Raw genomic sequence first — 26,808 nt, 5'->3', positions numbered from 1 at the left:
CCCGGCCGCTGTCGCCTGGTGGGTTAAGGGTGGAGATTTTTCCGATCTCCCAGGTCAACTTATTTGCAGACCTGCTAGTGGCTTATCCCCCTTCGTGTGTACACGCAAGCTCAAGACCAAGTGCGCACAGAAAATATTCTGTAATCCATGTTAGAGTTCAGTGGATTATGGAAACACAAAAACACCCAGCATGCTTCCTACGAAAGCAGCGTATGGCTGCCTAAATGGCGGGGTAAAAACGGTCATACACGTAAAAACCCACTCGTGCTAAAACATGAGTGAACGTGGGAGTTTCAGCCCACGAACGAAGAAGAAGAAGAAGAAGAAGAAGAGTGGGATCTAAATGCACTGACTCACACACGTGAACATTGTTCATAGCCACCCGAAAAGACGACGTTTGGAAATAGCTCCGTCGGGTTTGTACTGGGCTGTGAAAGACAGAATAGGCCTACCCTTGTTTTTTCTCGGACAAATAAAGTCAGTGCTCCTGTCCACGCCTTTCCGACACACCCCTCGCTAGTGATTGGCCCCTCCAATGTTTGTCCCAGTAAAAGCAAGGGGATTCACTCTTTCACAACATATGCAAACCAGACAGAGTTATTTTCGGCATTCGTCTGTTGGGGAAAAAACACTTCAACCACCAGTGACTACTTGACTTCTATACACGCCACCGTGAAAACAGCGCACCTTTTAGAATAACATTAATAATTTTCAAAAATCTATTTTTTTTGAAAATGCCGGCAATTATTGGCGTTATCAGAATGCGCGCACACACGTGAAAGGGATCTCATTATGCGCTAAATCACGCGACTGAAGCGGGCACGCGGGCACCCAAGCGCGGACCCACAGGGCAGCTAAATCGGAAATTGTCCGGGCACTGAAACGAAGAAAAGTGAGGGTCCGCGGAGAAATAAAACAAAGGCTCACTCCCACGTGCACCAGGGGAAAGAAGTTGGCAATATTTCACACCTTTGATCGGCGGTGACAACGAAAAGGCTGCAGGCAATTTCATAGAAGGTCATAGAAGCACGATTGATTCGAATGAAAAGGGCTGGCATAATGACGAGACACAATGATATTTTAAAGTGTGAAATACGTCTGCCAGAATCGAAAACATCCACGTGCGCTGGGGGAAAGAAGTCAGGTAACGCTTCGCACCTTTCATGAGCGGCGACAAAGAAACAGAGCAGGGAAATCCGTGTTGATTGATCGAAACAGAAAAGACTTGCATAATTAAGAGACGCAATGTTTTGGAGTGTAAATTATGGCCGTCAAATCCTAAAACTCGCACAGTCACACGGGAAGAGAAATGAGTTACCTTTGGCACTGTGCCTTTGATCAGCGTTGACAAATAAATCATGCAGGGAAATCTGTTATTGATTAAATTAAAAGGACACGCATATATAATTAAAGGGATGCTCTCGGTTAAAAGAAACAATAACCGGTCTCCAATCGCTCCGACTCCGAGAACTACACAGTTCGGTTTGGGGTTTGTGATGACGTCGCAACACACCAGAAGAACCGTCAACAAACGGCGTTTGAAAGTTCAATTAATCAAATTTTAAACGCTGTGTTCGTGCAATTTTTGCAGACAGTGCTGATATCTTCATGCGCTGATTTTGAGATGAGGGTTGTGGTGTATGTGTGTGTGTGTGTGTGTGTGTGTGTGTGCGTGTGTATGTGTGTGTGTATGTGTGTGTGTGCAAAGAGCAAATCAGAGAAACTACTGGACCGATCTTCATGAAACTTTACATGAGAGTTCCTGGGTATGATATCCCCAGATGCATTTTTCCTTTTTTGATAAATGTCTTTGATGACGTCATATCCGGCTTTTTTTGTAAAAGTTGAGGCAGCACTGTCACGCTCTCATTTTTCAACCAAATTGGTTGAAATTTTGGTCAAGTAATCTTCGACGAAGCCCGGATTTTGGTATTGCATAACAGCTTGAAGGCTTAACAATTAATTGATGAGTTTGCTAATTAAAGTTGTCATTAAAATCAAATTTTCGCAAACAGATTTAAAATTGATTGCATTGTATTCCTCATCTTAGTCTGAATTCAAAAATATATAGAAATGTCATGTTTCCTCTAAAAATGTGCTCAGAATGAAAGAAAATAGGTTCAGTAAGTACTACGGACGCGTGCTTCGCGGCGGCGAGCGTGACCCGTCTCGGTCTTCGGTTTGGTTAGCCGAGACTATCTGAATGTAGTCTCGGCGATGATTGGTTTGTGGTGTTGATCTTGACTCAATGTTTTTATATCGCTTCACGCAACTTGTTTTCTTTTGTGTCAATTATTCGCCCTTAAGAGGTTGGTGACATTTTACAGATTTAAAAACCCAAATTTCGTCTGCTGGCGTTAATGATGATTGAATTGATTGCTATCACTGGAGAGAAAAAAAGTTGATAAACATACTCTGACGCAGACGACTTGTTTCCCCTATTGACATTGATTTAATTAATCAAACATACATTTTACTGAGCATTTTCGAGCTGATCATTGCAGTTGTATCTAAATGACAGCACAGCAAATGCACCTTCCGCCAGAAAACACCCTCTACACAATGGTGTCTTAAACATAATACGATTTCTTCTTCTTCGTTCACAGATGGGGTGAAATTACCACGGCTTTTAAGTGTATGACCGTTTTTACCCCGCCATTTAGGCAGCCATACGCCTCTTTCAGGGGGGTGGGGGGTGGAGGGGTGGGGGGATAGAATACGTTATCTGTACGAGACACCTGCCCATGTTTTGGAGTGTAACCTGCGTTCAGCGTCACAATTTAAAAGTTGCACGTGCGCTAGTCGCACAGCGAGGGAAGTGGGTCAGGCTTCGCACCTTTCATCAGCCGCGACAAAGACACGGTGCACGAATAATCCGCGATTAATTCTGATTGAAGCGCAGCGGGCATAATTGTGACACTTTCGGAGAAAAAAACGATTTCCATCTGTCGGTCTTGTATTTCTTGTGCTTCTCAGAACGAGGACCTGACGGGCGCAATAGCCAAGCGGTAAGTGCATCGGGCTTCAAGCTTGAAGCTCAGTCCAGGGTTCGAATCCTGGCTGTTTACTGTGGGTTCGACGTGGAGATTTTTCAGATCTCCCTGATCAAATTATTTTTGCACATGGACCTGCTTGTGCCTTATCCCCCTTAGTGTGCTTATACACAAGCACCGGCTGTGACTAGGCTAAATGATTATACACGGAAATAACCTGTAATCCCCGTAAGAGTTCAGTGGGTTATATAAACATGAAAATGATACCCAGCGCGTAAGATAACCTTCTTGTTTCATTTCGTACCCGAATTGTCTTGTTATTATTGTTTCGTGAAACTTAATTTTAATAACATTTAAAAAAAAATCAAATTCGAAATTCGGTGGACTTCCCAATGCCGCTTCTCTTTTTGAACAAAGTGCCAGACCCAGTTTTTATTTCTCAGTCTTGTCAAATTCACATCACGTGCTGTGTCCCAAAACGGGCCAAAGTCTAGTACAGCGGAACCCCCCTTTTAAGACCCCCACAGAATTTAGGACTCCCTACCTGATAAGACCTTGTTTTCTCAGACTTTCTGTTCAGAACCTCTGGACATTTTAAGACCCGGGCCCTCCTTTTTCAGGACCAGATTATCTCAGATGTTTGAGGTCTTAAAAGGGAGGGGGCGGTGCGGGGGGGGGGGGGGTGTTGGCCTGGTAGCTCAGTTGATAGAGCACTGGACTTGTGATCGTAAGGTCGCTGGTTCGAATTCGGGCCGGGACGGACACGGGTCAACTTTATGTGCAAACCCAGAGACGGAAGCCCTGTCCCACCCCCGTGTCACCACAATGGAAAGTAAAAGATCTTGGTCATTCTACCATTAGTGCAGATGGCTGATACCACCTAAACACGCATACATCAAAAGCCGTGAGGGCGTAAAACTCGAATCATATAGCCCATATCATGTCCTTTAAAGAGGCGTAATATTTAGCCGGTAGGACAGTAAGCATTCTCTCTTTCCTTTTTTTTTTCAAGCCTACGGATTGCCTGATCGTGCGTGAGTAACCATGGCCGTGGCCTCCTTTGCGACCGAAGACAATTGTGAAAAGAAAAAAAGTAGTCATATCTCTGTGCTTGAACTTCAAAAGGCCAACGAAAACATAAAATCTGCCACAGGACATAATGTTATCGACAGCTGTCGTCGGCGAATTTAACCTGGCAACACGTTTTCGACCACCAAAGACTGAAGCATGCGACGGAAATTGAAGAGAAAGGACAATGGAATCGAAGTTTCCAGTGACAGAGAAAGCGAACGTGTTTTCGAAGTCGAAGGAATCGGTTAGAGATACAGTCTGAGATTTTGAAATTAAAGGTTAAACAAATACAATCAAAATAACACTTCACGGTTTTAGAATTACAAGGTAGTAATAAAGTTAGAGCAAACAAATCCGCCGTTGTACAGGGTGACCCCAAAAAAAGAGTACCCAAACAAAACGTCATAAATTGAACAAAAATAAAGCAATCTTCATTTACACACACAAGTAGCCTCTGCATGATTTGCACAGAAAATTTTAGCGTTCTAGCTTGTCTTTCAGGAAAGTTATGGCGCTCATTCTACAGAACATGCTCCAAATGGCCTCCGCGTCGCTGCAGGCAAAGCTAACTTGAACTCGCCGCGCAAAGTTATCAATAACCCGCATACACTCCTGTTGCGAGATTCCGCGAATGGTTGTTGTGATGGCTCTCTTGAGTTCTGTGATTGTCTGTGGGTTGTTCCTGTAGACGTTGTCTTTCAGGAACCCCCAAAGATAGAAATCTGGGGGATTTAAATCCGGGGGAGGCCATTTGGAGCATGTTCTGTAGAATGAGCATAACTTTCCTGAAAGACAAGCTAGAACGCTAAAATTTTCTGTGCAAATCATGCAGAGGCTACTTGTGTGTGTAAATAAATTTTATGAAGATTGCTTGATTTTTGTTCAATTTATGACGTTTTGTTTGGGTACTCTTTTTGGGGGGGTCACCCTGTACATGTGTCGGAAGAACGTTAAATCTTCGCTTGAAATGAGCTGCGCCGCATAATTGACTCAAATCGCTATCGCGTACGCGTGGTTATTGAGTGAATTGAGCGATAGCTTGGTGGGTAGGGCCTTCGAAGTTTACCCGCCACGATAATTTGAACACTTGCACTGAGTGTACTTGAAATGTTTGTGCCTAGCGCTGTAGATTTGTTAATGTTTCATCTTTGTTTAGTCTTCTCTCTTACATTTATTGCGTTGTGATACTGAAGCAAACAAAACTAAGGGGTGAAGTAGGGTTTTACTCTCCGCCGTGTACGAAAAGTATGGCAAGCCGACTTATGACTAGAATATGACTAAAATGTTTCTGTTTGATGTTCAAATTATTTTTTTTAGGAGCGCCTGTGAACATATGCGTTCATGCGTGCGTGCGCATGCGCGGTGCGAGTGTATGCATGCGTGTGTATGCATTTAATTGCATGCCGGCGTGCATTTGCGTACTTACATGCGGACTGCGTATGCGTACGAGCGTATAATTATACGCGTGCATGCTTATAGTAGCGGGTGTGTGTAAAAGCTACTTCTACTTCAAAACTAATGCTTTGGGGGTGAAACATATCACAAAACAGGTCAGTCTGTTTAATATTGTGCATTAGATTTCTTTAGCTAAGCGTTAATATGATACCTTTACAGAATGACGAGGGAAAATGCATCATCTGCCAAATCAAGTCCTGCAATGAACTAGTTAAACTTACGGCAAAAGGTTATGCCGGAATCAACACCGCAAGTCAAGGAAGGGGTGAAGAAAACATGCATGCAGATGTTGGAGATTATGTTCACAAAGACTGTCGTCGCGAGTACACTGATCCGAACAGAATTGAAACTAGCTTAAAGGTACTGAACTTGTCAAATCCAGGTGCACGGAGCCCCTGGGGCTTTTAGTCATACCTCAGGCAGCTATCCGTTAGAAGAACTACCAAGTTTCATTGACTTGCACCCAAAGAGTCAAGAAATGCGATTTTTTTACGAATTAATTTCGTACTCGGACCCGGCTGGTCTTGATCTATTTTTGGATCTAAATTTAGATCAGGTAGATCACCACATCATGCACAAAAAGACACGTCACTAGCAAACTATGTCAGACGTCATCATGAGTTTGTGTAAAACAAAATCGAGGCCGGAATCACTCTGTTGAATCGAATTCCGACCAAACACCACGTAATAACTAGGTTAATTTATGCACTCGCGTGAACAAGAAACTGTGGAGCTTCACAGATGTCGTCGTTGGGTAGTTTTGGGTTTGTTTTACTACCATAAGAGGATTTTTGAACTGTAAATGCACTCAGCTGCAACAAAAACGCAAAACGAAGGCTGTGAGCTGCACTGTGCCTTTAAAGAAGACATCCGAGAAGGAAACTCCGACCCAATTAAAGCCTGAAGAAGCGACTTTGATGCGAGGAAGCCCTTTATGACTCTAGATCCCACTCTCTTCTGTGGAAAAGGTGAGTATCTCTCGAAGAAGAAAAAATCTGTTGGAGTGAATCTTGTGAAAGTAAGTACAAAGAACAAATTTCAAGACACAGTGATGCAGCCTGAGTTGCAAAACAAGAGATGACAGTTGGTGAAGACAAGTGCAGACAAGGCTAGATTTCTTGCAAGACTGCTTTGCGAAAGACATAAGATATCATGTTGTATGTGCAACAAGTTTCAGACACGGCTTACAAATACAGATTTCTGGGATTTTCGTTCATCCACACGAGCCTGCAAAGACGAAATTGTGTGTAGGCCAACCGGAAGACAAGGCACGCGTGTCTGCCTTCGAGGAGGTAGTCAAATACTGTCAAGACATGGTGTATGAACAACTTACCATTCGTGAACTGGTGCAGGTGATGAAAAACATAATGCAAACCGATTCAGAGGAGGGAGAGCAGCATAGTCTCTACAATATTCCATACATGAAAAAGTAAATGAACATTTCGGCGATAGTATCGTTATTGCCGAGGCAGATGGAAAACCTGACGTACTGACTCTGAAGAGAACAGCTTTAAAAATCAATGACTTTCACAAGGAGCAGCAACTGTAAAAATCTTACGATGAATCTCTTCTTCCTTGTTTTTTACTACCATTTTATTCATGTTTTTATTACTTAGTTAGTGGAAGAATCTTTTGTAATGTATGTTTGATAGTGTATGCTTTTAATTATTAAGCGTTGTTGACTATGAATGTAGATGTACATGCTTGTATAACTGTGTTTTAATTTTAAATGTGTCAAGCGCAAAGAGCATAATTGTAAAGTTATGATGTTGCGCTATATAAATGCTCATTCATTATTATTATTATTATTATTATTATTCTTGTCATTAAAGCTGCAGCTTCATTGATCCGCCGCGAAGTGATGTAAATTTCTTCTGATAAAAGCACGTACCCTGTCCTTGCTGGGGCTACTGCAGCTTCACAGGCTGAATTTCTCAGATTGTGTCAGGTAAAGACCCGACCTTGAAAGCAGCTTCTATTGGGCAGAGCATCATACACACAAGAAGACAAACTACACGCATCGCACCTTTGCAGTTGGGATTAGGTGTGCAGATGCAGAAATCTTTTGGTTCACGATACCTCATTGACACTAGTCTGTACATAAACTGGGGTTTTGCTCGTCCTATACTCAGAGGTGCAAAGATTCCAACGAAATGCTGCAGTTTCCGAAGGTGTTCAACTTCGGAACATTGTCCCCATCATCAAACACGATTTAACTTTTGTGTGTGTGGTTTCTTTCGCAATAAAAGTTTTAACATGCTTTTGAAGAATTGATGGGACCACTAATCTGTCCGTACGTATGATCTTTTCCCAGTCTGTGAATTTAGTGTGAGAACCCGAATTCAGTGTAAGTTCGGTAACAGCGTGGTTAATAACAACTTCAAAGAGCTCATGATCAGAGTGACCGTAGTAGCATCTGAAATCTATGTGTTTAACTGTAATAAAGCGGAAAGAACAAACCTGCGTTACTTGACTAAAATGCAAAAACCTCCAACTACTTTCACGTAAAACTAGCTAAAACAAGTCGCGTAAGGCGAAAATACAATATTTAGTCAAGTAGCTGTCGAACTCACAGAATGAAACTGAACGCAATGCCATTTTTCAGCAAGACCGTATACTCGTAGCATCGTCAGTCCACCGCTCATGGCAAAGGCAGTGAAATTGACAAGAAGAGCGGGGTAGTAGTTGCGCTAAGAAAGATAGCACGCTTTTCTGTACCTCTCTTTGTTTTAACTTTCTGAGCGTGTTTTTAATCCAAACATATCATATCTATATGTTTTTGGAATCAGGAACCAACAAGGAATAAGATGAAAGTGTTTTTAAATTGATTTCGACAATTTAATTTTGATAATAATTTTTATATATATTTAATTTTCAGAGCTTGTTTTTAATCCGAATATAACATATTTATATGTTTTTGGAATCAGCAAATGATGGAAAATAAGATAAACGTAAATTTGGATCGTTTTATAAAATTTTTTTTTTTTTTACAATTTTCAGATTTTTAATGACCAAAGTCATTAATTAATTTTTAAGCCACCAAGCTGAAATGCAATACCGAAGTCCGGGCTTCGTCGAAGATTACTTGACCAAAATTTCAACCCATTTGGTTGAAAAATGAGGGCGTGACAGTGCCGCCTCAACTTTCACGAAAAGCCGGATATGACGTCATCAAAGACATTTATCAAAAAAATGAAAAAAACGTTCGGGGATTTCATACCCAGGAACTCTCATGTCAAATTTCATAAAGATCGGTCCAGTAGTTTAGTCTGAATCGCTCTACACACACACACACACACACACACACACACACACACACACACACACACACACACACACACACACACACACACACACGCACATACACCACGACCCTCGTTTCGATTCCCCCTCGATGTTAAAATATTTAGTCAAAACTTGACTAAATATAAAAAATACATGAAAATGGAGGTTAGAGAAAAGTTTCAATGCCTGGGGCACGTAACTGGGGAAGACTGGGGCCCGTTACAGTCAGAAAATGGAAATAGCTTCGGAGATAAAGTCGATTTTGTGGGGCTCTGGGGCGTACACGACCCATGACGCCCGGTGAAGGTTCATTCTTCGGGACAGATGAAAGGACTTGAAAAGACAAGTTAGAGTATTAATGTTTAATATCTAGATAATGTTGGTATTGTCTTTTACTGATACAATCATGGTCGTGACATATAATGATGCGTTGAAGCATTTTTTTTTAACAAGTTGCCTGTTGTTCAGTCAAAATAGTGGGTGGAACTGAGGGATCAATCAATCAATCAATGACGCTTATATCGCGCATATTCCGTGGGTACAGTTCTAGGCGCTCTGCAGTGATGCCGTGTGAGATGAAATTTTATACGGCCAGTAGATTGCAGCCATTTCGGCGCATATTTACCTTTCACGGCCTATTATTCCAAGTTACACGGGTATAGGTAGACAATTATTAACTGTGCCTAAGCAATTTTGCCAGGAAAGACCCTTTTGTCAATCGTGGGATCTTTAACGTGCACACCCAATGTAGTGTACACGGGGGGATAGCGTCGTTTGGCAATTTGTGGGGGTAGGGAGATAGGTAAGGATCGTATGCACACACAATGTCACGTTTCAAGCTGCGCAGTGCTCCATATTTATCATGAATGACTGGGTCACGTATTCACTTTAATAGATTCTGCTACTATGTTATTCTTGGAAGGTACACCAATTTGTGTACAAGCGTCTTGCCGAAAATTACTTGAAAAAAGGCACCATTTATGCAAATAATACGACCTGTTGACTCCGGAATTGTTATTTATGATTTGATTATGGTGAATAATAGTCAAAGGGATGTCTAGTATGTAGTGCAATTATTTCTTTTGGGTTCCGACTTTCCAACTGGCTCCCAGAGAATGCTCAGTCTTTATTCCACTTTTCTGAAAGGTTGCACGCTTTGACCACCCAAAAAACACTGTTCCGCCCGGCGGATTTTTAGCGGATTTTGGATATGTTATGCACAAACATTCACTTAGTACAGAACAGCTGAGATCAAATTTGATTTTAATAGTTTAAGGTTGAGCCCTTTTTTTCGGAGAATTTGATTGGACTAATAAGCAGAACAGGGGAAAACCCGCTCTGGAGGGGTGGGAGAGGGGGGGGGGGGGGGGGGTTAGCGGGAGGGGGGTGGGATGAAAAAGGGGAAAAGAGCGAGAGAGCGAGAGAGACTCGGGGAGACAGAGGGTGTGTGTGTGTATGTGTTTACTGTGTACTGTGTGTATGGTTTTTACATTTAGTCAAGTTTTGACTAAATGTTTTAACATAGAGGGGGAATCGAGACGAGGGTCGTGTGTATGTGTGTGTGTGTGTGTGTGTCTGTGTGTGTGTGTGTATAGATCAGTTCCAAGAAAACTTCTGGACCGATCTTCATGACATTTCACATGAGAGTTCCTGGGTATAATATCCCCAGATGCATTTTTTCTTTTTTCATATAAATGTCTTCGATGACGTCATATCCGGTATTTAGTGAAACTTGAGGCGGCACTGTCACGACCTCATTTGTGAACCAAATTGGTTGAAATTTTGGTCAAGTAATCTTCGACAAAGCCCGGACTTTGGTGTTGCATTTCAGCGTGGAAGCTTAACAATTAATTAATGAGTTTGCTCATTAAAGTTGTCATTAAAATGAAATTGTTGCAAACAGATTCAAAATTGATAGCATCATATTCTTCATCAAATTCTGAATATAAAAATATAATACATATGTTGTGTTTACTCTTAAAATGTGATCACAATTAACGAAAAAATATTAATTAGTACTACGATTAAAATGTAAGAAATCGATCCAAAAATGATTTTATCTTATTCTTTATCATTTCCTGATCCCAAAACCATAATCATAGATATAATATGTTTTATTCAAAACAAGCTCAGAAAGTTAAAAAGAATACAGAAAAGCGCGCTTTATAATTGCTTACCGCAGTACGCTATTGCGCTATTCTGCCTAGTCAATTTCACTTCGTGTTGCACGGGAAAACTGCCACGGGTATTGACGTATACGAAGCTGTATTTATTGTCTCGGTAAAAAAAAAATGCAGTGCGTTCAGTTTCATTCTGTGATTTCAACAGCTTGACTAAATGTAGTAATTTTGCCTTGCGCGACATGATTTTTAAAGGCCAACATCCAAAAGAATTTTTCTCCTGGAGCGACCTAAACTTGAACCCGTCGCTATTCTTGCATGTCTGTTTACTTCGTGCTGCACGCAAAAATTGAGCGACTTCCTTGCCGCGTGGATTGACGAAGCTATTTTATTCTCGTGACTGAAAACACTGCAGTGCGTGCAGTTTTTGACGAGCCGTGGTCTCGGCTCGAAAGCTGTTTGTGGAGGCTGCGTGCTATAATTAGCTGACCTGCTGCGCGAGCAGTCACTGCAGAGTTTTGAGATAACTTTGTAACACGTTTTATTTTATGCTCCTCAAGAATACAACTTTGGGCAACGTGCCACGTAAAACTACACGCAACAAGGATTCAGTAGGTACCAAACATGCCTTGGTCAGAATGTAAATTAATCTTTATAAAGAAGTAGGCTACTTCAAACGACAGCCACAGCCACGGTTGGGTTCACGGCATCAAACCGATGCGACTCTCCGTCATATCATACACGTAATCAATCAAATAGATGACTAATAAACATGTAAACTACATGTATACGTCTATCGTCGGACATAAGAAAGTGGAGCTTCCCCCGGGCCTGTGCATGTGTTGTTCGTTGTGCGTGTGTAAATGTACACAACAAACTGACCACAAAACTGAGACAGACCTCTTTCGCTTCAGTCTTGCAGAATTTAAAGACGAATACAGGTAGAGCGTGCATTATACTAACTGTTTGGTAAAAGTATCAAACGTTTCTTTTTATAAATAAGTGGCAGGCTTACAGGAATACAAAGAGGCGCAAGTTGAAAGTAATGGATATATCTCTGGAAGATGCCATCAGTCCAAGTTGTCAAATGAAATCAAAGATGACAGAAACAGAAGTTTTCCATACAAATGTTGGTGTTTCAAAGGAAGTTTGCATTCTTTCAGATAATGATATAGACGAGGTGGCTGTTTGTTATGAAGTTTCAACAAGCCAACATTCAAATGATTTTACTTCATCTACAGATTTTTTAAATTCAGCACTTCATAACTGTCATTATGAACTTGGAATCAGAGAGAGACCGTCTTTCCATTGTCATTCATGCCATAGATTTTTGTTTCAGAATCAATGTTTCACATGGCGTTCACAAGAGAGCATGCGAAGTTTCCGACAGTCTTTAGGATTTGTAAAAAAGGCCGTGTTTTGCTGTACATGCAAAAACTACCTGTCAAAAGGGAAAGTGCCTAACAGATTGCAACAACATTCCTATTTTAAGCTCAGCCACACGCCGACATGGAAGTTCAATGGTACTTTCAAACTTTTTCTTCTCTTCGTCGTATTTAATTTCTTTCTATTTCATAAGTCGAGTGCATATGATTTCGGCTCGTGTTCATCGTGAGATGGACTTAGTTTCTTGTATTCTGTGGGTTCGACAGATTGACTAAATGTTGTAATTTCGCCTTACGCGACTTGTTCTCTCTCTGTTGGCAGCGTGTAATGCAGCTGGTTAGAAATTAGAGTTTTATTTTGCAAAGTGTGTACCAAAAGTTTGTCATGAGCTGCTTTAGGTTTGGGGTGTGGGTTGGTTTGATATTTCCTCCTTGCAGATCAAATCTGTATTCATTTTTGATGTTGTGTCTTATTTTGTGAAAGGAAACATGCAGACTGACTGAACGCATATATATAATTATGTAACTCATAAACACATGGGTGTAGTTATGTTCAAGAACACACACACACACACACACACACACACACACACACACACACACACACACACACACACACACACACACACACACTCACACATACACACACATACACACACACACACACATACACACACACACACACACACACACACACACACACACACACACACACACACACAACTGTGTAGATGTATCGTACACCTGATATATTACTCAAACAAAATTGAAGTTCACGAAGAAATCGTTTTATTTCTGTGTCATTCAACATCTAGTTTGAATCAGACAAATTGAAACTGGTACAAATATTCAATAATGTTGCGATGTGGAAATGGACACGATATCGGAAAAGATAGACAACGGCAAGATCATTCAAGTATGTACATGCTTGTTGATGTCTACTTAGGCGATGCTCAGAACACTAGTTAGATCTTCCGAGATTAAACAAGTCGCGTAAGGCGAAAATACAACATTTAGTCAAGTAGCTGTCGAACTCACAGAATGAAACTGAACGCAATGCCATTTTTCAGCAAGACCGTATACTCGTAGCATCGTCAGTCCACCGCTCATGGCAAAGGCAGTGAAATTGACAAGAAGAGCGGGGTAGTAGTTGCGCTAAGAAGGATAGCACGCTTTTCTGTACCTCTCTTTGTTTTAACTTTCTGAGCGTGTTTTTAATCCAAACATATCATATCTATATGTCTTTGGAATCAGGAACCGACAAGGAATAAGATGAAAGTGTTTTTAAATTGATTTGGACAATTTAATTTTGATAATAATTTTTATATATTTAATTTTCAGAGCTTGTTTTTAATCCAAATATAACATATTTATATGTTTTTGGAATCAGCAAATGATGGAGAATAAGATAAACGTAAATTTGGATCGTTTTATAAATTGTTATTTTTTTTTACAATTTTCAGATTTTTAATGACCAAAGTCATTAATTAATTTTCAAGCCACCAAGCTGAAATGCAATACCGAAGTCCGGGCTTCGTCGAAGATTACTTGACCAAAATTTCAACCAATTTGGTTGAAAAATGAGGGCGTGACAGTGCCGCCTCAACTTTCACGAAAAGCCGGATATGACGTCATCAAAGACATTTATCAAAAAAATGAAAAAAACGTTCGGGGATTTCATACCCAGGAACTCTCATGTCAAATTTCATAAAGATCGGTCCAGTAGTTTAGTCTGAATCGCTCTACACACACACACAGACACACACACACACGCACGCACATACACCACGACCCTCGTTTCGATTCCCCCTCGATGTTAAAATATTTAGTCAAAACTTGACTAAATATAATGACGATGATCTGTAAACAAACCAGGACAAGGAAAGAAAGACAAAACGTATTTGAAAACAAATCATACTATACAGATTGACAAACTGAAACTTCGAACTCTGTTGATATTTCACGGGAGATGAGGTATGGTGCAAACGTATATAATTATACTGACTACATTTTGTTACGTACTCATCAACAACAACAAAAACCGATATAACCAAAGGCACACACACACACACACACACACACACACACACACACACACACACACACACACACACACACACACTTTGCTGGTTTGCTGATGTCACAGGAAACGAATGAACAATAGAAAGCGTGATAAATTCCTGGCCAGAAATCAGTTACAAAGACCTGAAAGTCTGCTGAATGGAACTGGTTAATGTACACATTTGAACTGCTGTCAAAATTACTATGTAATACGATATTCGGGTTTTAAAATTGGTAGCACATTACAACCAATAATGATGTTTTTTGCTTCGGCATTGAAGCAATGTTCACTATTTACTAACAAAATAATGACGAAATAAACACAAAACCAAATCAGTGAGGCAGAGGGGACAAAAAGCCGAGCGGGTGTGTGTGTGTGCGTGTGTGTGTGTGAGCTAGTGTGTGCCTGTGTGTGTGTGTGAGTGTGTGTGTGTGTGCCAGTGTGTGTGTGTGTGCCAGTGTGTGTATGTGTGTGTGTGTGCGTGTGTGTAGAGCGATTGAGACCAAACTACTGGACCGATCTGTCGAACCCACAGAATACAACTGCACGCACTGCAGTGTTTTCAGTCACGAGAATAAAACAGCTTCGTCAATCCACGCGGCAAGGAAGTCGCACAATTTTTGCGTGCAGCACGAAGTAAACAGACATGCAAGAATATCGACGGGTTCAAGTTTAGGTCGCTCCAGGAGAAAAATTCTTTTGGATGTTGGCCTTTAAAGATGCGGAACCATGTTCGCTCGCACGCGCGCCGCGGTAACAAAAACAAAGAAAAAAAAAAAAAAAAAAAAAAAAGAAACACACAAAGAAACACACACACACACACATGTGCAGACAATCAGATAGACAGACCCCAAACGCATTGTTACCCCCCCCCCCTCCCCTACCTCCACCACAAACACAAGACGCTGACAAATTCCTCTTTTAATAGCGAGGTAAAAGCAAGCTGTATCGACATCACATCACATCACGTCACATCACATCACGTCACATCACATCACATCACGTCACTTCACGTCACATCACGTCACATCACTTCACGTCACATCACGTCACATCACATCACATCACGTCACATCACATCATGTCACATCACATCACGTCACGTCACGTCACGTCACATCACATCACATCACATCACATCACATCACGTCACATCACGTCACGTCACGTCACATCACGTCACATCACATCACGTCACATCACGTCACTTCAAATCACGTCACTTCACATCACGTCACGTCACGTCACGTCACGTCACGTCACATCACATCACATCACATCACATCAAATCACGTCACTTCACATCACGTCACATCACGTCACTTCACGTCACATCACGTCACATCATATCACATCACATCACATCACGTCACGTCACTTCACGTCACATCACATCACGTCACATCACGTCACATCACATCACATCACATCACATCACGTCACTTCACATCACATCACATCACATCACATCACGTCACATCACATCACGTCACATCACGTCACTTCACATCACATCACATCACATCACATCACATCACGTCACTTGAACATTGGTTCTACCATCTAGACCTATGAACATTACGATAAAACCACACCATACTTGTTTTAGTGTTTAGAGGAACATGTTACGCTCGTCACAGTATGTGGAAACTCTACAAAAACGACTTGATATATACTTCTTCTTCAGCGTTCCAGAGTTTTCTGGTTACGTGTGAGCTCGTTTGCCCATTTGGGTCTTTCTCACTAGCGAGGCCGGAGGTGTGCACGAGTTTCGTCCCTTTGGTTCGGTAAGTTCCGGTTAAGATAGAGGCGGCAGTCGAGCGCATGAACGTGAAAGAATTGAAAGATTTTCTTCGGAAACATGGCCAACTTGTCAGTGGAAAAAAAGAAGAATTAGTGCGCAGAGCAAGAGGCACGTTTCAGCTGCGAAAAGATGGCAAGGGTGCTATCGATAATGCTGTGGAAACAAATGATTCAAGTTAGCATTTGACAGACCACTTCGACTGTCAGTGTCGCGAACTTGTAGCCTATGTGTTAAATGTTATCAATAATTATTGAGCACACGCGGAATTTGTGCGTGAATCAGTGAGTCCTTTTGATGCTTGGTAGTCATGCATTTATTGTTGTTAACTGGATGTGCGTGTTGTCCGTAAGGCTAATGTCAGACGGAGCTCGCAAAACACGAAACAAAAGCCGAACAAAAGCAAAACAACACACAAAAGCACCAGTTTCACATTACCAGTTCATGGCTCTTTAATGTTACTTCAGTTGTTTTACTTTACATTGTTTACCAACTTTGTTAAACTGCTATTGTTTGTATATGTTTTAGATAAATAAAACCCAAACTGTATCAACTGCGTCTGTTGAAGTGTGTGTGATTATCTGTAAAACAAGTCATTCATCAAGCTTCAGATTCATCATGTCTTTATTCTTTGAATACATATATAATTATATAATACACTGCATTGTCGTTCCTCGGCAAATATTTCAGCCAACTGTGAATAAAAAACAAAATGTAATCACACACAGGTAATAAATATTTTTCCCTTAAAAACATAAAAAGCATAGATACACACCACACAAACCCTATTTATAATTTCATGTACATAATCCCACGTTACAAAATAGTGCACTCCTTACAACACACGCTCACACCTGGTTGGTTTGCGTTCAACTTCTCAGACATATTCAGGCATGAAAATTCTCCGTATTTTCCGTATTTTTGAAAAAAATAAACCGTATTTTTTTTATTTTCCGTATTTTTCCTTTTTTTTAATTTTTTTTAATTTTTTTTATTTATTTTTTTTTTTTTAAAATTTTTTTTTTTCCTGGTCATAGTTATAGTAAAATAGTTTATGGGCCATGTTTGAATCTAATTTTAAGGCTCAGATAGCCCCAGATTGCACCAAATTGCACCCTTGGAAAAAAAAATTTCCGGGGGGGCATGCCCCCGGACCTCCCTAGAAGTCTTGGCGCTTTGCGCCTGCGAAACTTGGCGCTACGCGCCTTCGAATTTTGTTTTCAGTATTTTTTTTTTTCAGTTTTCATGCCTGATATTTTAACTGGATACAAAAATTTGGAGTACAAACCAGCATCAGTTTTCATGCATACTAGTTTTATAATTTCTGTCTTCCATGCATTGGGAATGTAAGCATCAATGAGTGACATACTCAGAGTCAATGACTGAGATTTATAGTGACACTAGAGACTACAGTCATACTGAGACACGGCAGTCCTTCTTACAGCTCATGTGCCTGTTACTGTCACACAGACAAGAGCAAAATGCACAAATGATTGAAGGAAGTATGTTGTACAACAACATTCTTTTACACTTTCATGTACATGAACAAATAATACCCATCTGATTAACTAGACGAGAAAGTCACTCTGTCAAGTTGCACAAAATCTTGTCATTTTCTAAAAGAAAGAGTAACACGTAGGCGCTGCTCCCAAGCTCTTTTCAGTTGCTTGTTTGTTGGAAGTTTATGTAGCCTGACAACTCTTCCTTCAATAATTTTTCCACGATAGTTATGGCAAATGACACAGTACTGCTTTCCACCACCACACACTCTGAGCGAGCTTTCTTTCAGTGCAGACGCCATGATGTAGAAGATACCGGAACTAACCCAGCGTTTCTCCTTCGTTGAAGAGCATGGAAAGATAACTCGTACTTGACTAGAAGTGAGAAAGAGCTATACTCTGAGAGCATAGTCAGCTTCACTCCGCTTTCGTTGAGTCGGCATGCTGGGTATTTTCGTGTTTCCATAACTCACCGAACTCCGACAGGGATTACAGAATCTTTTTCGTGCGCACTTGGTCTTGTGCTTGCGTGTACACACGAAGGGGGTTAAGTCACTAGCAGGTCTGTACATAAGGTGACCTGGGAGATCGGAAAAAATCTCCACTCTTAACCCACCAGGCGGCAGCGACCGGGATTCGAACTCACGACCTCCCGATTAGGAGGCCGACGTCTTACCACCACGCCACTGCGCCCGTCGCTTGATGTACTGACAAACGGAATCAGTGACAGACAGACAGACAGACCCCCCCACCACCACCACCACCACCTAGACCTGTGTCACCAGCCATCGTCAGTTCAGTAAACAGTGGTACGTGTGATGTAAAGCGCCGCTGATGGGCGGACACCTACCTTGCAAGGACATCTGTTGTCCCGTTGTCGATGAAGTAGATCTATCTACTAACATTTACCTATCATCTTCTTCTTTTGTGTTCATGGGCTGAAACTCCCACGTTCACTCATGTTTTAGCACGAGTGGATTTTTACGTGTATGACCGTTTTCACCCCGCCATACGCCCAGGGTTCGTACAGAGTCCTTGAACCCTGGAAAACTCCTTGAAAATTGGAAAACCTTTTCCAGGCCTTGAAAAGTGCTTGAAAATAGAGTTTTGTTAAATAGTCATTGAAAAGTACTTGATTTTTCCAAATTGTTGTCTATACATTTCGTCAGCAGCTTGTCTTATTTTAAAAAAAATGCAACCCCCTTTTTTTCGTCAAATACAGTACACATTTTGGGAGAATAAAAGATCGAGTGAAAACGAAAGCAGATGAACTATTACTAGTCACCCGTAGTTGCTTCCCTTCCCGGAAGTTGGCAAGGGAAACAACTACGGAATGACTAATAGAAATTCACCAGAAACTTGATGACTTGAAAAACTGAAGGTAAGCTTGGTGCTTTGCATTAATTTGGGGAAAATCATGTCCTTGAAAAGCATTTATTTGGTCCTGGAAATGTCCTTGAAAACTCCTTGAATTGTATCAGCTCTGCCCTGCAGGAACCCTGTACGCCGCTTTCGGAGGAAGCATGCTGGGCACGGTATTTTCGTGTTTCCATAACCTGACATGGATTACAGGATCTTTTCCGAGTGCACTTGGTCTTGTGCAGGTCTGCACATAGGCCTAAGTTGACGGCCTGGGAGATCGGAAAAATCTCAGTCCACCCTTAACCCCACCAGGCGGCGGCGGCCGGGGTTTGAACTCACGACCTTAGGCCGACGTCCTACCACTACGCCACTGCGCCTGTCTTACCTATCACGACAGGCCACTGACCTGCAATCAGCGCAGGGACACTTGTGGGTGTCTTTTCATCATAGGGACCACTTTGCTACACACACAGACATAAATAACAGACAACCACCACCACCACCACCACCACTAGATCTGTTAGAGTCTCAGTCTAGCCACCGTCAGTCCAGTTGGGAATGAGGACCGGAAGGAGCGAAGTGTTGAAGGGAGAAAGCTAGTCGCGATATATCGACCCACAACAAAGTCTATCTTGGACGTCTCGAAGTGTCGAAGGGAGAAAGCTAGTCGCGATATATCGACCCACAACAAAGTCTATCTTGGACGTCTCGAAGTGTCGAAGGGAGAAAGCTAGTCGCGATATAGTATCGACCCACAACAAAGTCTATCTTGGACGTCTCGAAGTGTCGAAGGGAGAAAGCTAGTCGCGATATATCGACCCACAACAAAGTCTATCTTGGACGTCTCGAAGTGTCGAAGGGAGAAAGCAAGTCGCGATATATCGACCCACATCAAAGTCTACCTTGGACGTGTCGAAGTGTCGAAGGGAGAAAGCAAGTCGCGATATATCGACCCACATCAAAGTCTACCTTGGACGTCTCGAAGTGTCGAAGGGAGAAAGCTAGTCGCGATATATCGACCCACATCAAAGTCTATCTTGGACGTCTCGAAGTGTCGAAGGGAGAAAGCTAGTCGCGATATATCGACCCACATCAAAGTCTATCTTGGACGTCTCGAAGTGTCGAAGGGAGAAGCTAGTCGCGATATATCGACCCACAACAAAGTCTATCTTGGACGTCTGAAGCATCGCTGCTGCGACTCACCCGAGAATGTGGAAGACGGAGTTGGCCCAAGATACATTAAAATCGACACCGGGACGGTTGGGAGAACACTGCTGGCTTTTAAATGCCTGAGGCGACGGGCGCAATGGTCTGGTCGATAAGACGCCGGCCTCCCAAGCGGAAGGTCGTGGATTCGAATCCCGGCCGGGGCGGGGATGTAGCTCAGTCGGTAGCGCGCTGGATTTGTATCCAGTTGGCCGCTGTCAGCGTGAGTTCGTCCCCACGTTCGGCGAGAGATTTATTTTTCAGAGTCAACTTTGTGTGCAGACTCTCCTCGGTGTCCGAACACCCCCGTGTGTACACGCAAGCACAAGACCAAGTGCGCACGAAAAAGATCCTGTAATCCATGTCAGAGTTCGGTGGGTTATAGAAACACGAAAATACCCAGCATGCTTCCTCCGAAAACGGCGTATGGCTGCCTAAATGGCGGGGTAAAAAACGGTCATACACGTAAAATTCCACTCGTGCAAAAAACACGAGTGTACGTGGGAGTTTCAGCCCACGAACGCAGAAGAAGAAGAATCCCGGCCGCGCCTGGTGGGTTAAGGGTGGAGATTTTTCCGATCTCCTAGGTCACCTTATGTGCAGACCTGCTAGTGGCTCATCCCCCTCTGTGTGTACACGCAACCACAAGACTAAAAGTGCGCACGCTACAAATCCTGTTATCCATGTCAGAGTTCGGTGGGTTTTAGAAACACAAAAATACCCATCATGTATCCTTTGAAAGCGGCGTCTGGCTGCTTAAATGGAGGGGTAAAAACGGTCATATACGTAAAAACCCATTACTGCACAAAAAAACCCCACCCTACAACACACGAGTGTACGTGGGAGTTCCAGCTCATGAACGAAGAAGAAGAAGAAGAAGAAGAAGAAGAAGAAGAAGAAATAATGCCTGAGGAAAGAGATAATCGAGGGCGATCAGGCCAAAAAACAAAGAAGTCTGTTTACGGTAACATAGGCAAAAAAAATATAGGGTCGGTAGGTCGGGATTTTTTTTCTTCCCAAAAACCATATTTTTAAGTTATTTTGCCAAAAAAACTAAGATTTTTTTTTCTCCAAATGCCCAAAAAAATCTAGGTTTGCGCGAAAAAATAGGGTCGGTCGGGAAACCGTAAACAGACTTTTTTTTTGTCTTTTTGTCTCAGCCACGCATCAACCAGCCAGGGACCAGTCACGGGCATGCATGTATAACACAAAGACTTACACTCTGTAACCATTTTTTGAACACGATGTGTAAAGTAATATACATGGTAAACACTATTTAGTGTTCAAAACTGGTTAGAGAAAGTCTGTTCAAAAGTGGAACACTTCAATTGAAAGCGTACAATTTGTATGAGGTCACGGAAAGAAAAGAGACCATCTGTTATAAGGGATGGAACCAGTGCAATTGGTGCAAAGAAACATTCCTTCTTGAATAACCCATACCGCCAGCCACACTATATCTGTCCGGGCTTTTACACAAGATAAGGCAACAAAAAAATTGTCTGTTTCTGGTAACATGGCTAAAAAAAAATAGGGTCGGTAGGTAGGGATTTTTTTATTTTTTATTTTTTTTTATTTTTTACCCCAAATGTAGACCAATAAAACTAACTTTAAATATCACGCAAAGAGACTGGATTCACTATACATAGAGACAAGACACTCAACACATTTACAAATCGTCAGCGGACTTTCGTTTTCACACGTTTTTGTTGTTCATTTTCTCACCCTGTCCTTTACCACCAAACAAAAAATAAAAAAATTTTGAGTTTGGAAAAAAAAAGTTTAGGGTCGGCGCCGAAATTTAGGGTCGGTCGGGTGACCAGAAACAGACAATTTTTTTGTTGTTGCCTAAGATACCTGAGCACAAACCAAAATTCTTCAACCTGGCTGCATTTTGCTCAGAGCGGGAATTTTGTTTTGGGTTAAACCTCTTAACTGACACCATCGTCAACGAGCAAACTTAATGAAGCCTAAAATAAATAAAACAAGAAATTCCTACGAGGTAGGAAAAACACCCCCGTCAAAGGGAAATAACCTTCTCAGTTGGTGGCAGTGACTAAGTGAGAATGGTTATTTCCCTTTGACCATTAAGATGTTCCTCTATAAGTCCTTGTATAATTTTAATCCACCAATAACTCCCTAACCGTGTGTTTGACTGGTCCCAATTTCTGTAAGGACCGTCCCAGGAATGTATAGAACCTGTTCACCAAGTTTGGTGACGATCGGTCCGTTCATTCTTGAGATCTATATGCGAACACAAACACACAAACAAACACATCGACCGAATCCGGGGGTGTAAAAAATGTAATAATAACCATGCAAGCGCTGTACATAAACCGGCCAGGGTATAAATTCTTTGTATGTGTCCAAGTGAAGGAATGTCCGTATCATGACTCGAATTGTACGAGTAAAAGTCTGGACGGGTTGATTGTTTTTTTTAGGTTTTTTTGTTCAGTAGATATTGCTATCCGAGACCGATGCAAATCTGTTTCAGTGGTACAGGGCTAAAAAAAACAAAACCACAGCAATCAAACAAACACTCAAACAAACAAACAAACAAAGAGATCGGGGAAACTTCAGTCAGCCAAACAACAAGAACAAGAAGAAGAAGAAGAAGAAGAAGAACAACAACAAAAACAAAAACAAGTCGCGTAAGGCGAAATTACTACATTAAAAGTCAAGCTGTGGAACTCACAGAATGAAACTGAACGTAGTCCGCCGCTAGTGCAAAAGGCAGTGAAAGTGACGAGCCTGTTTGGCGCGGCAGCGGTTGCGCTGTGCTTCATAGCACGCTTTACTGTACCTCTCTTCGTTTTACCTTTCTGAGCGTGTTTTTAATCCAACCATATCATATCTATATGTTTTTGGAATCAGGAACTGACAAGGAATAAGATGAAATAGTTTTTGAATCGATTTCGGAAATTTAATTTTGATCATAATTTTTATATTTTTAATTTTCAGAGATTGTTTTTAATCCAAATATAACATATGTATATGTTTTTGGAATCAAAAAATGACGAAGAATAAGATGAAATTGTTTTTGGATCGTTTAATAAAAAAATAATTTTAATTACCAGTTTCCGATTTTTAATGACCAAACTCACTCATTAGCCACCAAGCTGAAATGCAATACCAAACCCCGGCCTTCGTCGAAGATTGCTTTGCCAAAATTTCAATCAATTTAATGGAAAAATGAGGGTGTGACAGTGCCGCCTCAACTTTTACAAAAAGCCGGATATGACGTCATCAAAGGTATTTATCGAAAAAAAAGAAAAAAACGTCCGGGGATATCATACCCAGGAACTCTCATGTCAAATTTCATAAAGATCGGCACAGTAGTTTAGTCTGAATGGCTCTACACACACACACACACACACAGACACACACACAGACACACACACAGACACACACACAGACACACACACACACACACACACACACACACACACACATACACCACGACCCTCGTCTCGATTCCCCCCTCTATGTTAAAACATTTAGTCAAAACTTGACTAAATGTAACAACAACAACAACAACAACAACAACAACAACCCTACCACCAACCACATGCCAATCTGCTATTGTGCTAGAAGCAAGTCGGGGTACTTCTTTGCGTCTGACTTTCTCGTCTGCAGTCGACGGCGTCATTTTAACCTGTCTAAATTCGGCGTTCTATCACCTCTACCACCACCATTACCATTGCCTCTTTGCCCAACGTACACTGACATCACACTCACACCACACTCACACACTCAGCAATGCTCGTGTGATTATCAAACCCTCTTGCCTTCATCCTCTGCTCGTGTGCTGTGTCGGTGCAAAACCCACTTCACAGATTTTTTCTTCACCTCTCTCTCTCTCCTCCTCCTTCCCTCCCTTCCTCCCACTGCACCAGCCTTTCTCTCGTGATTGAAGGTAACGACGCTTGATTGCGCATTCAGAGCTCGCGAAAGCGACCACGATGTTCGTATACGGTCGCCCCAGTCGAGACAAAATCCTGTGCAGGGTGCAAGTCGGTGTCTGTCTCGGTAAACCGATGCCAGAATTTCTGTGAAGTGTGTGTTTTCATTCGACTGTGGATTTTCAGTTCAGCTTTCCTGTGTGACAAGTTGGTTGTCTGTTCGAGCGTTTGTTGTGGCGTAGAGTTTCGGTTCAATTTTATCTCCTCTCATGACACATTGTTTGTTTGTTTCAGCGTTTGATGCGCAGAATTTCGGTTTCAAATTTTCTCCCTCGTCGATACATTATCTGCTTCAGAGTTTGGTGTGCGTAGTTTCGATTCAGTCAATTTTTTTTATCGTGACACAAATCAGTTGCCAATTTTGTTGTGTGTGAGTGTTTGTGTCACAACATCAACCGTTTCTGATCAAATGGGATGGTGTTCGTTGCCGAGTAACAAGTGAAACTAAGGGACGATGAAGGATTTAGTTAGAGTGGTGGTGACGATGAAGTGAAGTCAGTGTGTGTGATTCGGAGAGGAAAGTGAGAATCGCACCATGTCTTCCCATGGAGGTACCGTGTACCGGGCACCCTCTTACTTCGTCTGGAACCATCGCAGTAAGTTCTCACTTTTTTCATTTAACCCCCCCCCCCCCCCCAACTTATATAGTCACCTGCTCATCTCACGCCTGAACAATCGTGTATTATTGTTATGTACCACGCCTGAATTTCTCTATGAGATAATAAAGTATTCTTATTCTTATTCTTATTCTTATTCATACCGGCACAGATGTGTTCAGGACGTTACATGGGATAGGAGCATCCTTCCACTTCACTGAGTATTGGACACATACCACTGAATAATCTACGGACTATGATTGCTTTTATTGTTAATCGTTACAATGAATTAATTGTGTAAGAGACACCTATTTAAATCCTTGAAAATACCTGATTCAAGAATACAATACAACACAAAACAGTACACTAATACTTTATTATCTCAAACTGAGAAATCGAATGGTGGCGGACAATTACTATACAAAATGAACATATCAATATAAGCAACTATCACACAGACACAGACGCGCACAGACACGCAGACACACAGACACAGACACACTCAGACAGACAGACAGACAGACAGACATACACACACACACACATACACACACACACACACACACACACACACACACACACACACACACACACACCGTGGCACACACACACACACACACACACACACACACACACATACACACATACACACACACACACACACACACACACACACAAGCCGAACGGCAACTCCTGCTCTGCATAGAAAGCAGCCAGGCAGTATGTAGTTTTGTGGTAGTTGTTAAGGTAGAAGGCTGCTCTTACCGCGTGTGAAAGCTCGGACAGATCTGTAGTTTTGTGGTAGTTGTCAAGGTAGAAGGCTGCTCTTACCGCGTGTGAAGGCTCGGACAGATCTGTAGTTTTGTGGTAGTTGTCAGGGTAGAAGGCTGCTCTTACCGCGTGTGAAAGCTCTGACAGATCTGTAGTTTTGTGGTAGTTGTCAGGGTAGAAGGCCGCTCTTACCGCGTGTGAAGGCTCGGACAGATCTGTAGTTTTGTGGTAGTTGTCAGGGTAGAAGGCTGCTCTTACTGCGTGTGAAAGCTCGGATAGATCTGTAGTTTTGTGGTAGTTGTCAGGGTGGAAGGCTGCTCTTACCGCGTGTGAAAGCTCGCCGGGACAGATCTGTAGTTTTGTGGTAGTTGTCAGGGTAGAAGGCTGCTCTTACTGCGTGTGAAAGCTCGGATAGATCTGTAGTTTTGTGGTAGTTGTCAGGGTGGAAGGCTGCTCTTACCGCGTGTGAAAGCTCGGACAGATCTGTAGTTTTGTGGTAGTTGTCAGGGTAGAAGGCTGCTCTTACCGCGTGTGAAAGCTCGAACAGATCTGTAGTTTTGTGGTAGTTGTCAGGGTAGAAGGCTGCTCTTACCGCGTGTGAAAGCTCGGACAGGTCTGTAGTTTTGTGGTAGTTGTCAGGGTAGAAGGCTGCTCTTACCGCGTGTGAAAGCTCGGACAGGTCTGTAGTTTTGTGGTAGTTGTCAGGGTAGAAGGCTGCTCTTACCGCGTGTGAAAGCTCGGACAGATCTGTAGTTTTGTGGTAGTTGTCAGGGTAGAAGGCTGCTCTTACCGCGTGTGAAAGCTCGGTCAGATCTGTAGTTTTGTGGTAGTTGTCAGGGTAGAAGGCTGCTCTTACCGCGTGTGAAAGCTCGGACAGATCTGTAGTTTTGTGGTAGTTGTCAGGGTAGAAGGCTGCTCTTACTGCGTGTGAAAGCTCGGATAGATCTGTAGTTTTGTGGTAGTTGTCAGGGTGGAAGGCTGCTCTTACCGCGTGTGAAAGCTCGGACAGATCTGTAGTTTTGTGGTAGTTGTCAAGGTAGAAGGCTGCTCTTACCGCGTGTGAAAGCTCGGATAGATCTGTAGTTTTGTGGTAGTTGTCAGGGTCGAAGGCTGCTCTTACCGCGTGTGAAAGCTCGGACAGATCTGTAGTTTTGTGGTAGTTGTCAAGGTAGAAGGCTGCTCTTACCGCGTGTGAAAGCTCGGGTAGTTTTGTGGTAGTTGTCAGGGTAGAAGGCTGCTCTTA

General features: G+C 42.2%; 1 protein-coding gene across 14 annotated transcripts in view; it reads left to right on the top strand.

Moving 5' to 3' along the window:
• The first annotated feature begins 24,141 nt into the window (after positions 1 to 24,141).
• Positions 24,142 to 26,808, top strand: part of LOC138963087 (ensconsin-like) — a 109,170-nt gene continuing 106,503 nt past the window's right edge. For 4 of the 14 annotated variants that reach the window (XM_070335095.1, XM_070335099.1, XM_070335103.1 and 1 more), the window contains exon 1: positions 24,144 to 24,794. In XM_070335095.1, the coding sequence (XP_070191196.1) occupies positions 24,734 to 24,794 (61 nt within the window). In that variant the 5' untranslated portion in view covers positions 24,144 to 24,733. Of the gene's footprint in view, positions 24,795 to 26,808 lie in introns of all 14 variants that reach the window. The other 10 variants (XM_070335104.1, XM_070335100.1, XM_070335106.1 and 7 more) reach the window with 6 other exon arrangements.

Source organism: Littorina saxatilis, linkage group LG3, assembly GCF_037325665.1.
Source record: "Littorina saxatilis isolate snail1 linkage group LG3, US_GU_Lsax_2.0, whole genome shotgun sequence".
NCBI classification, from domain to species: domain Eukaryota; kingdom Metazoa; phylum Mollusca; class Gastropoda; order Littorinimorpha; family Littorinidae; genus Littorina; species Littorina saxatilis.
The sequence above is the reverse complement of the archived record's forward strand: the minus strand, read 5'-3'. Positions and strand labels throughout refer to the sequence as shown.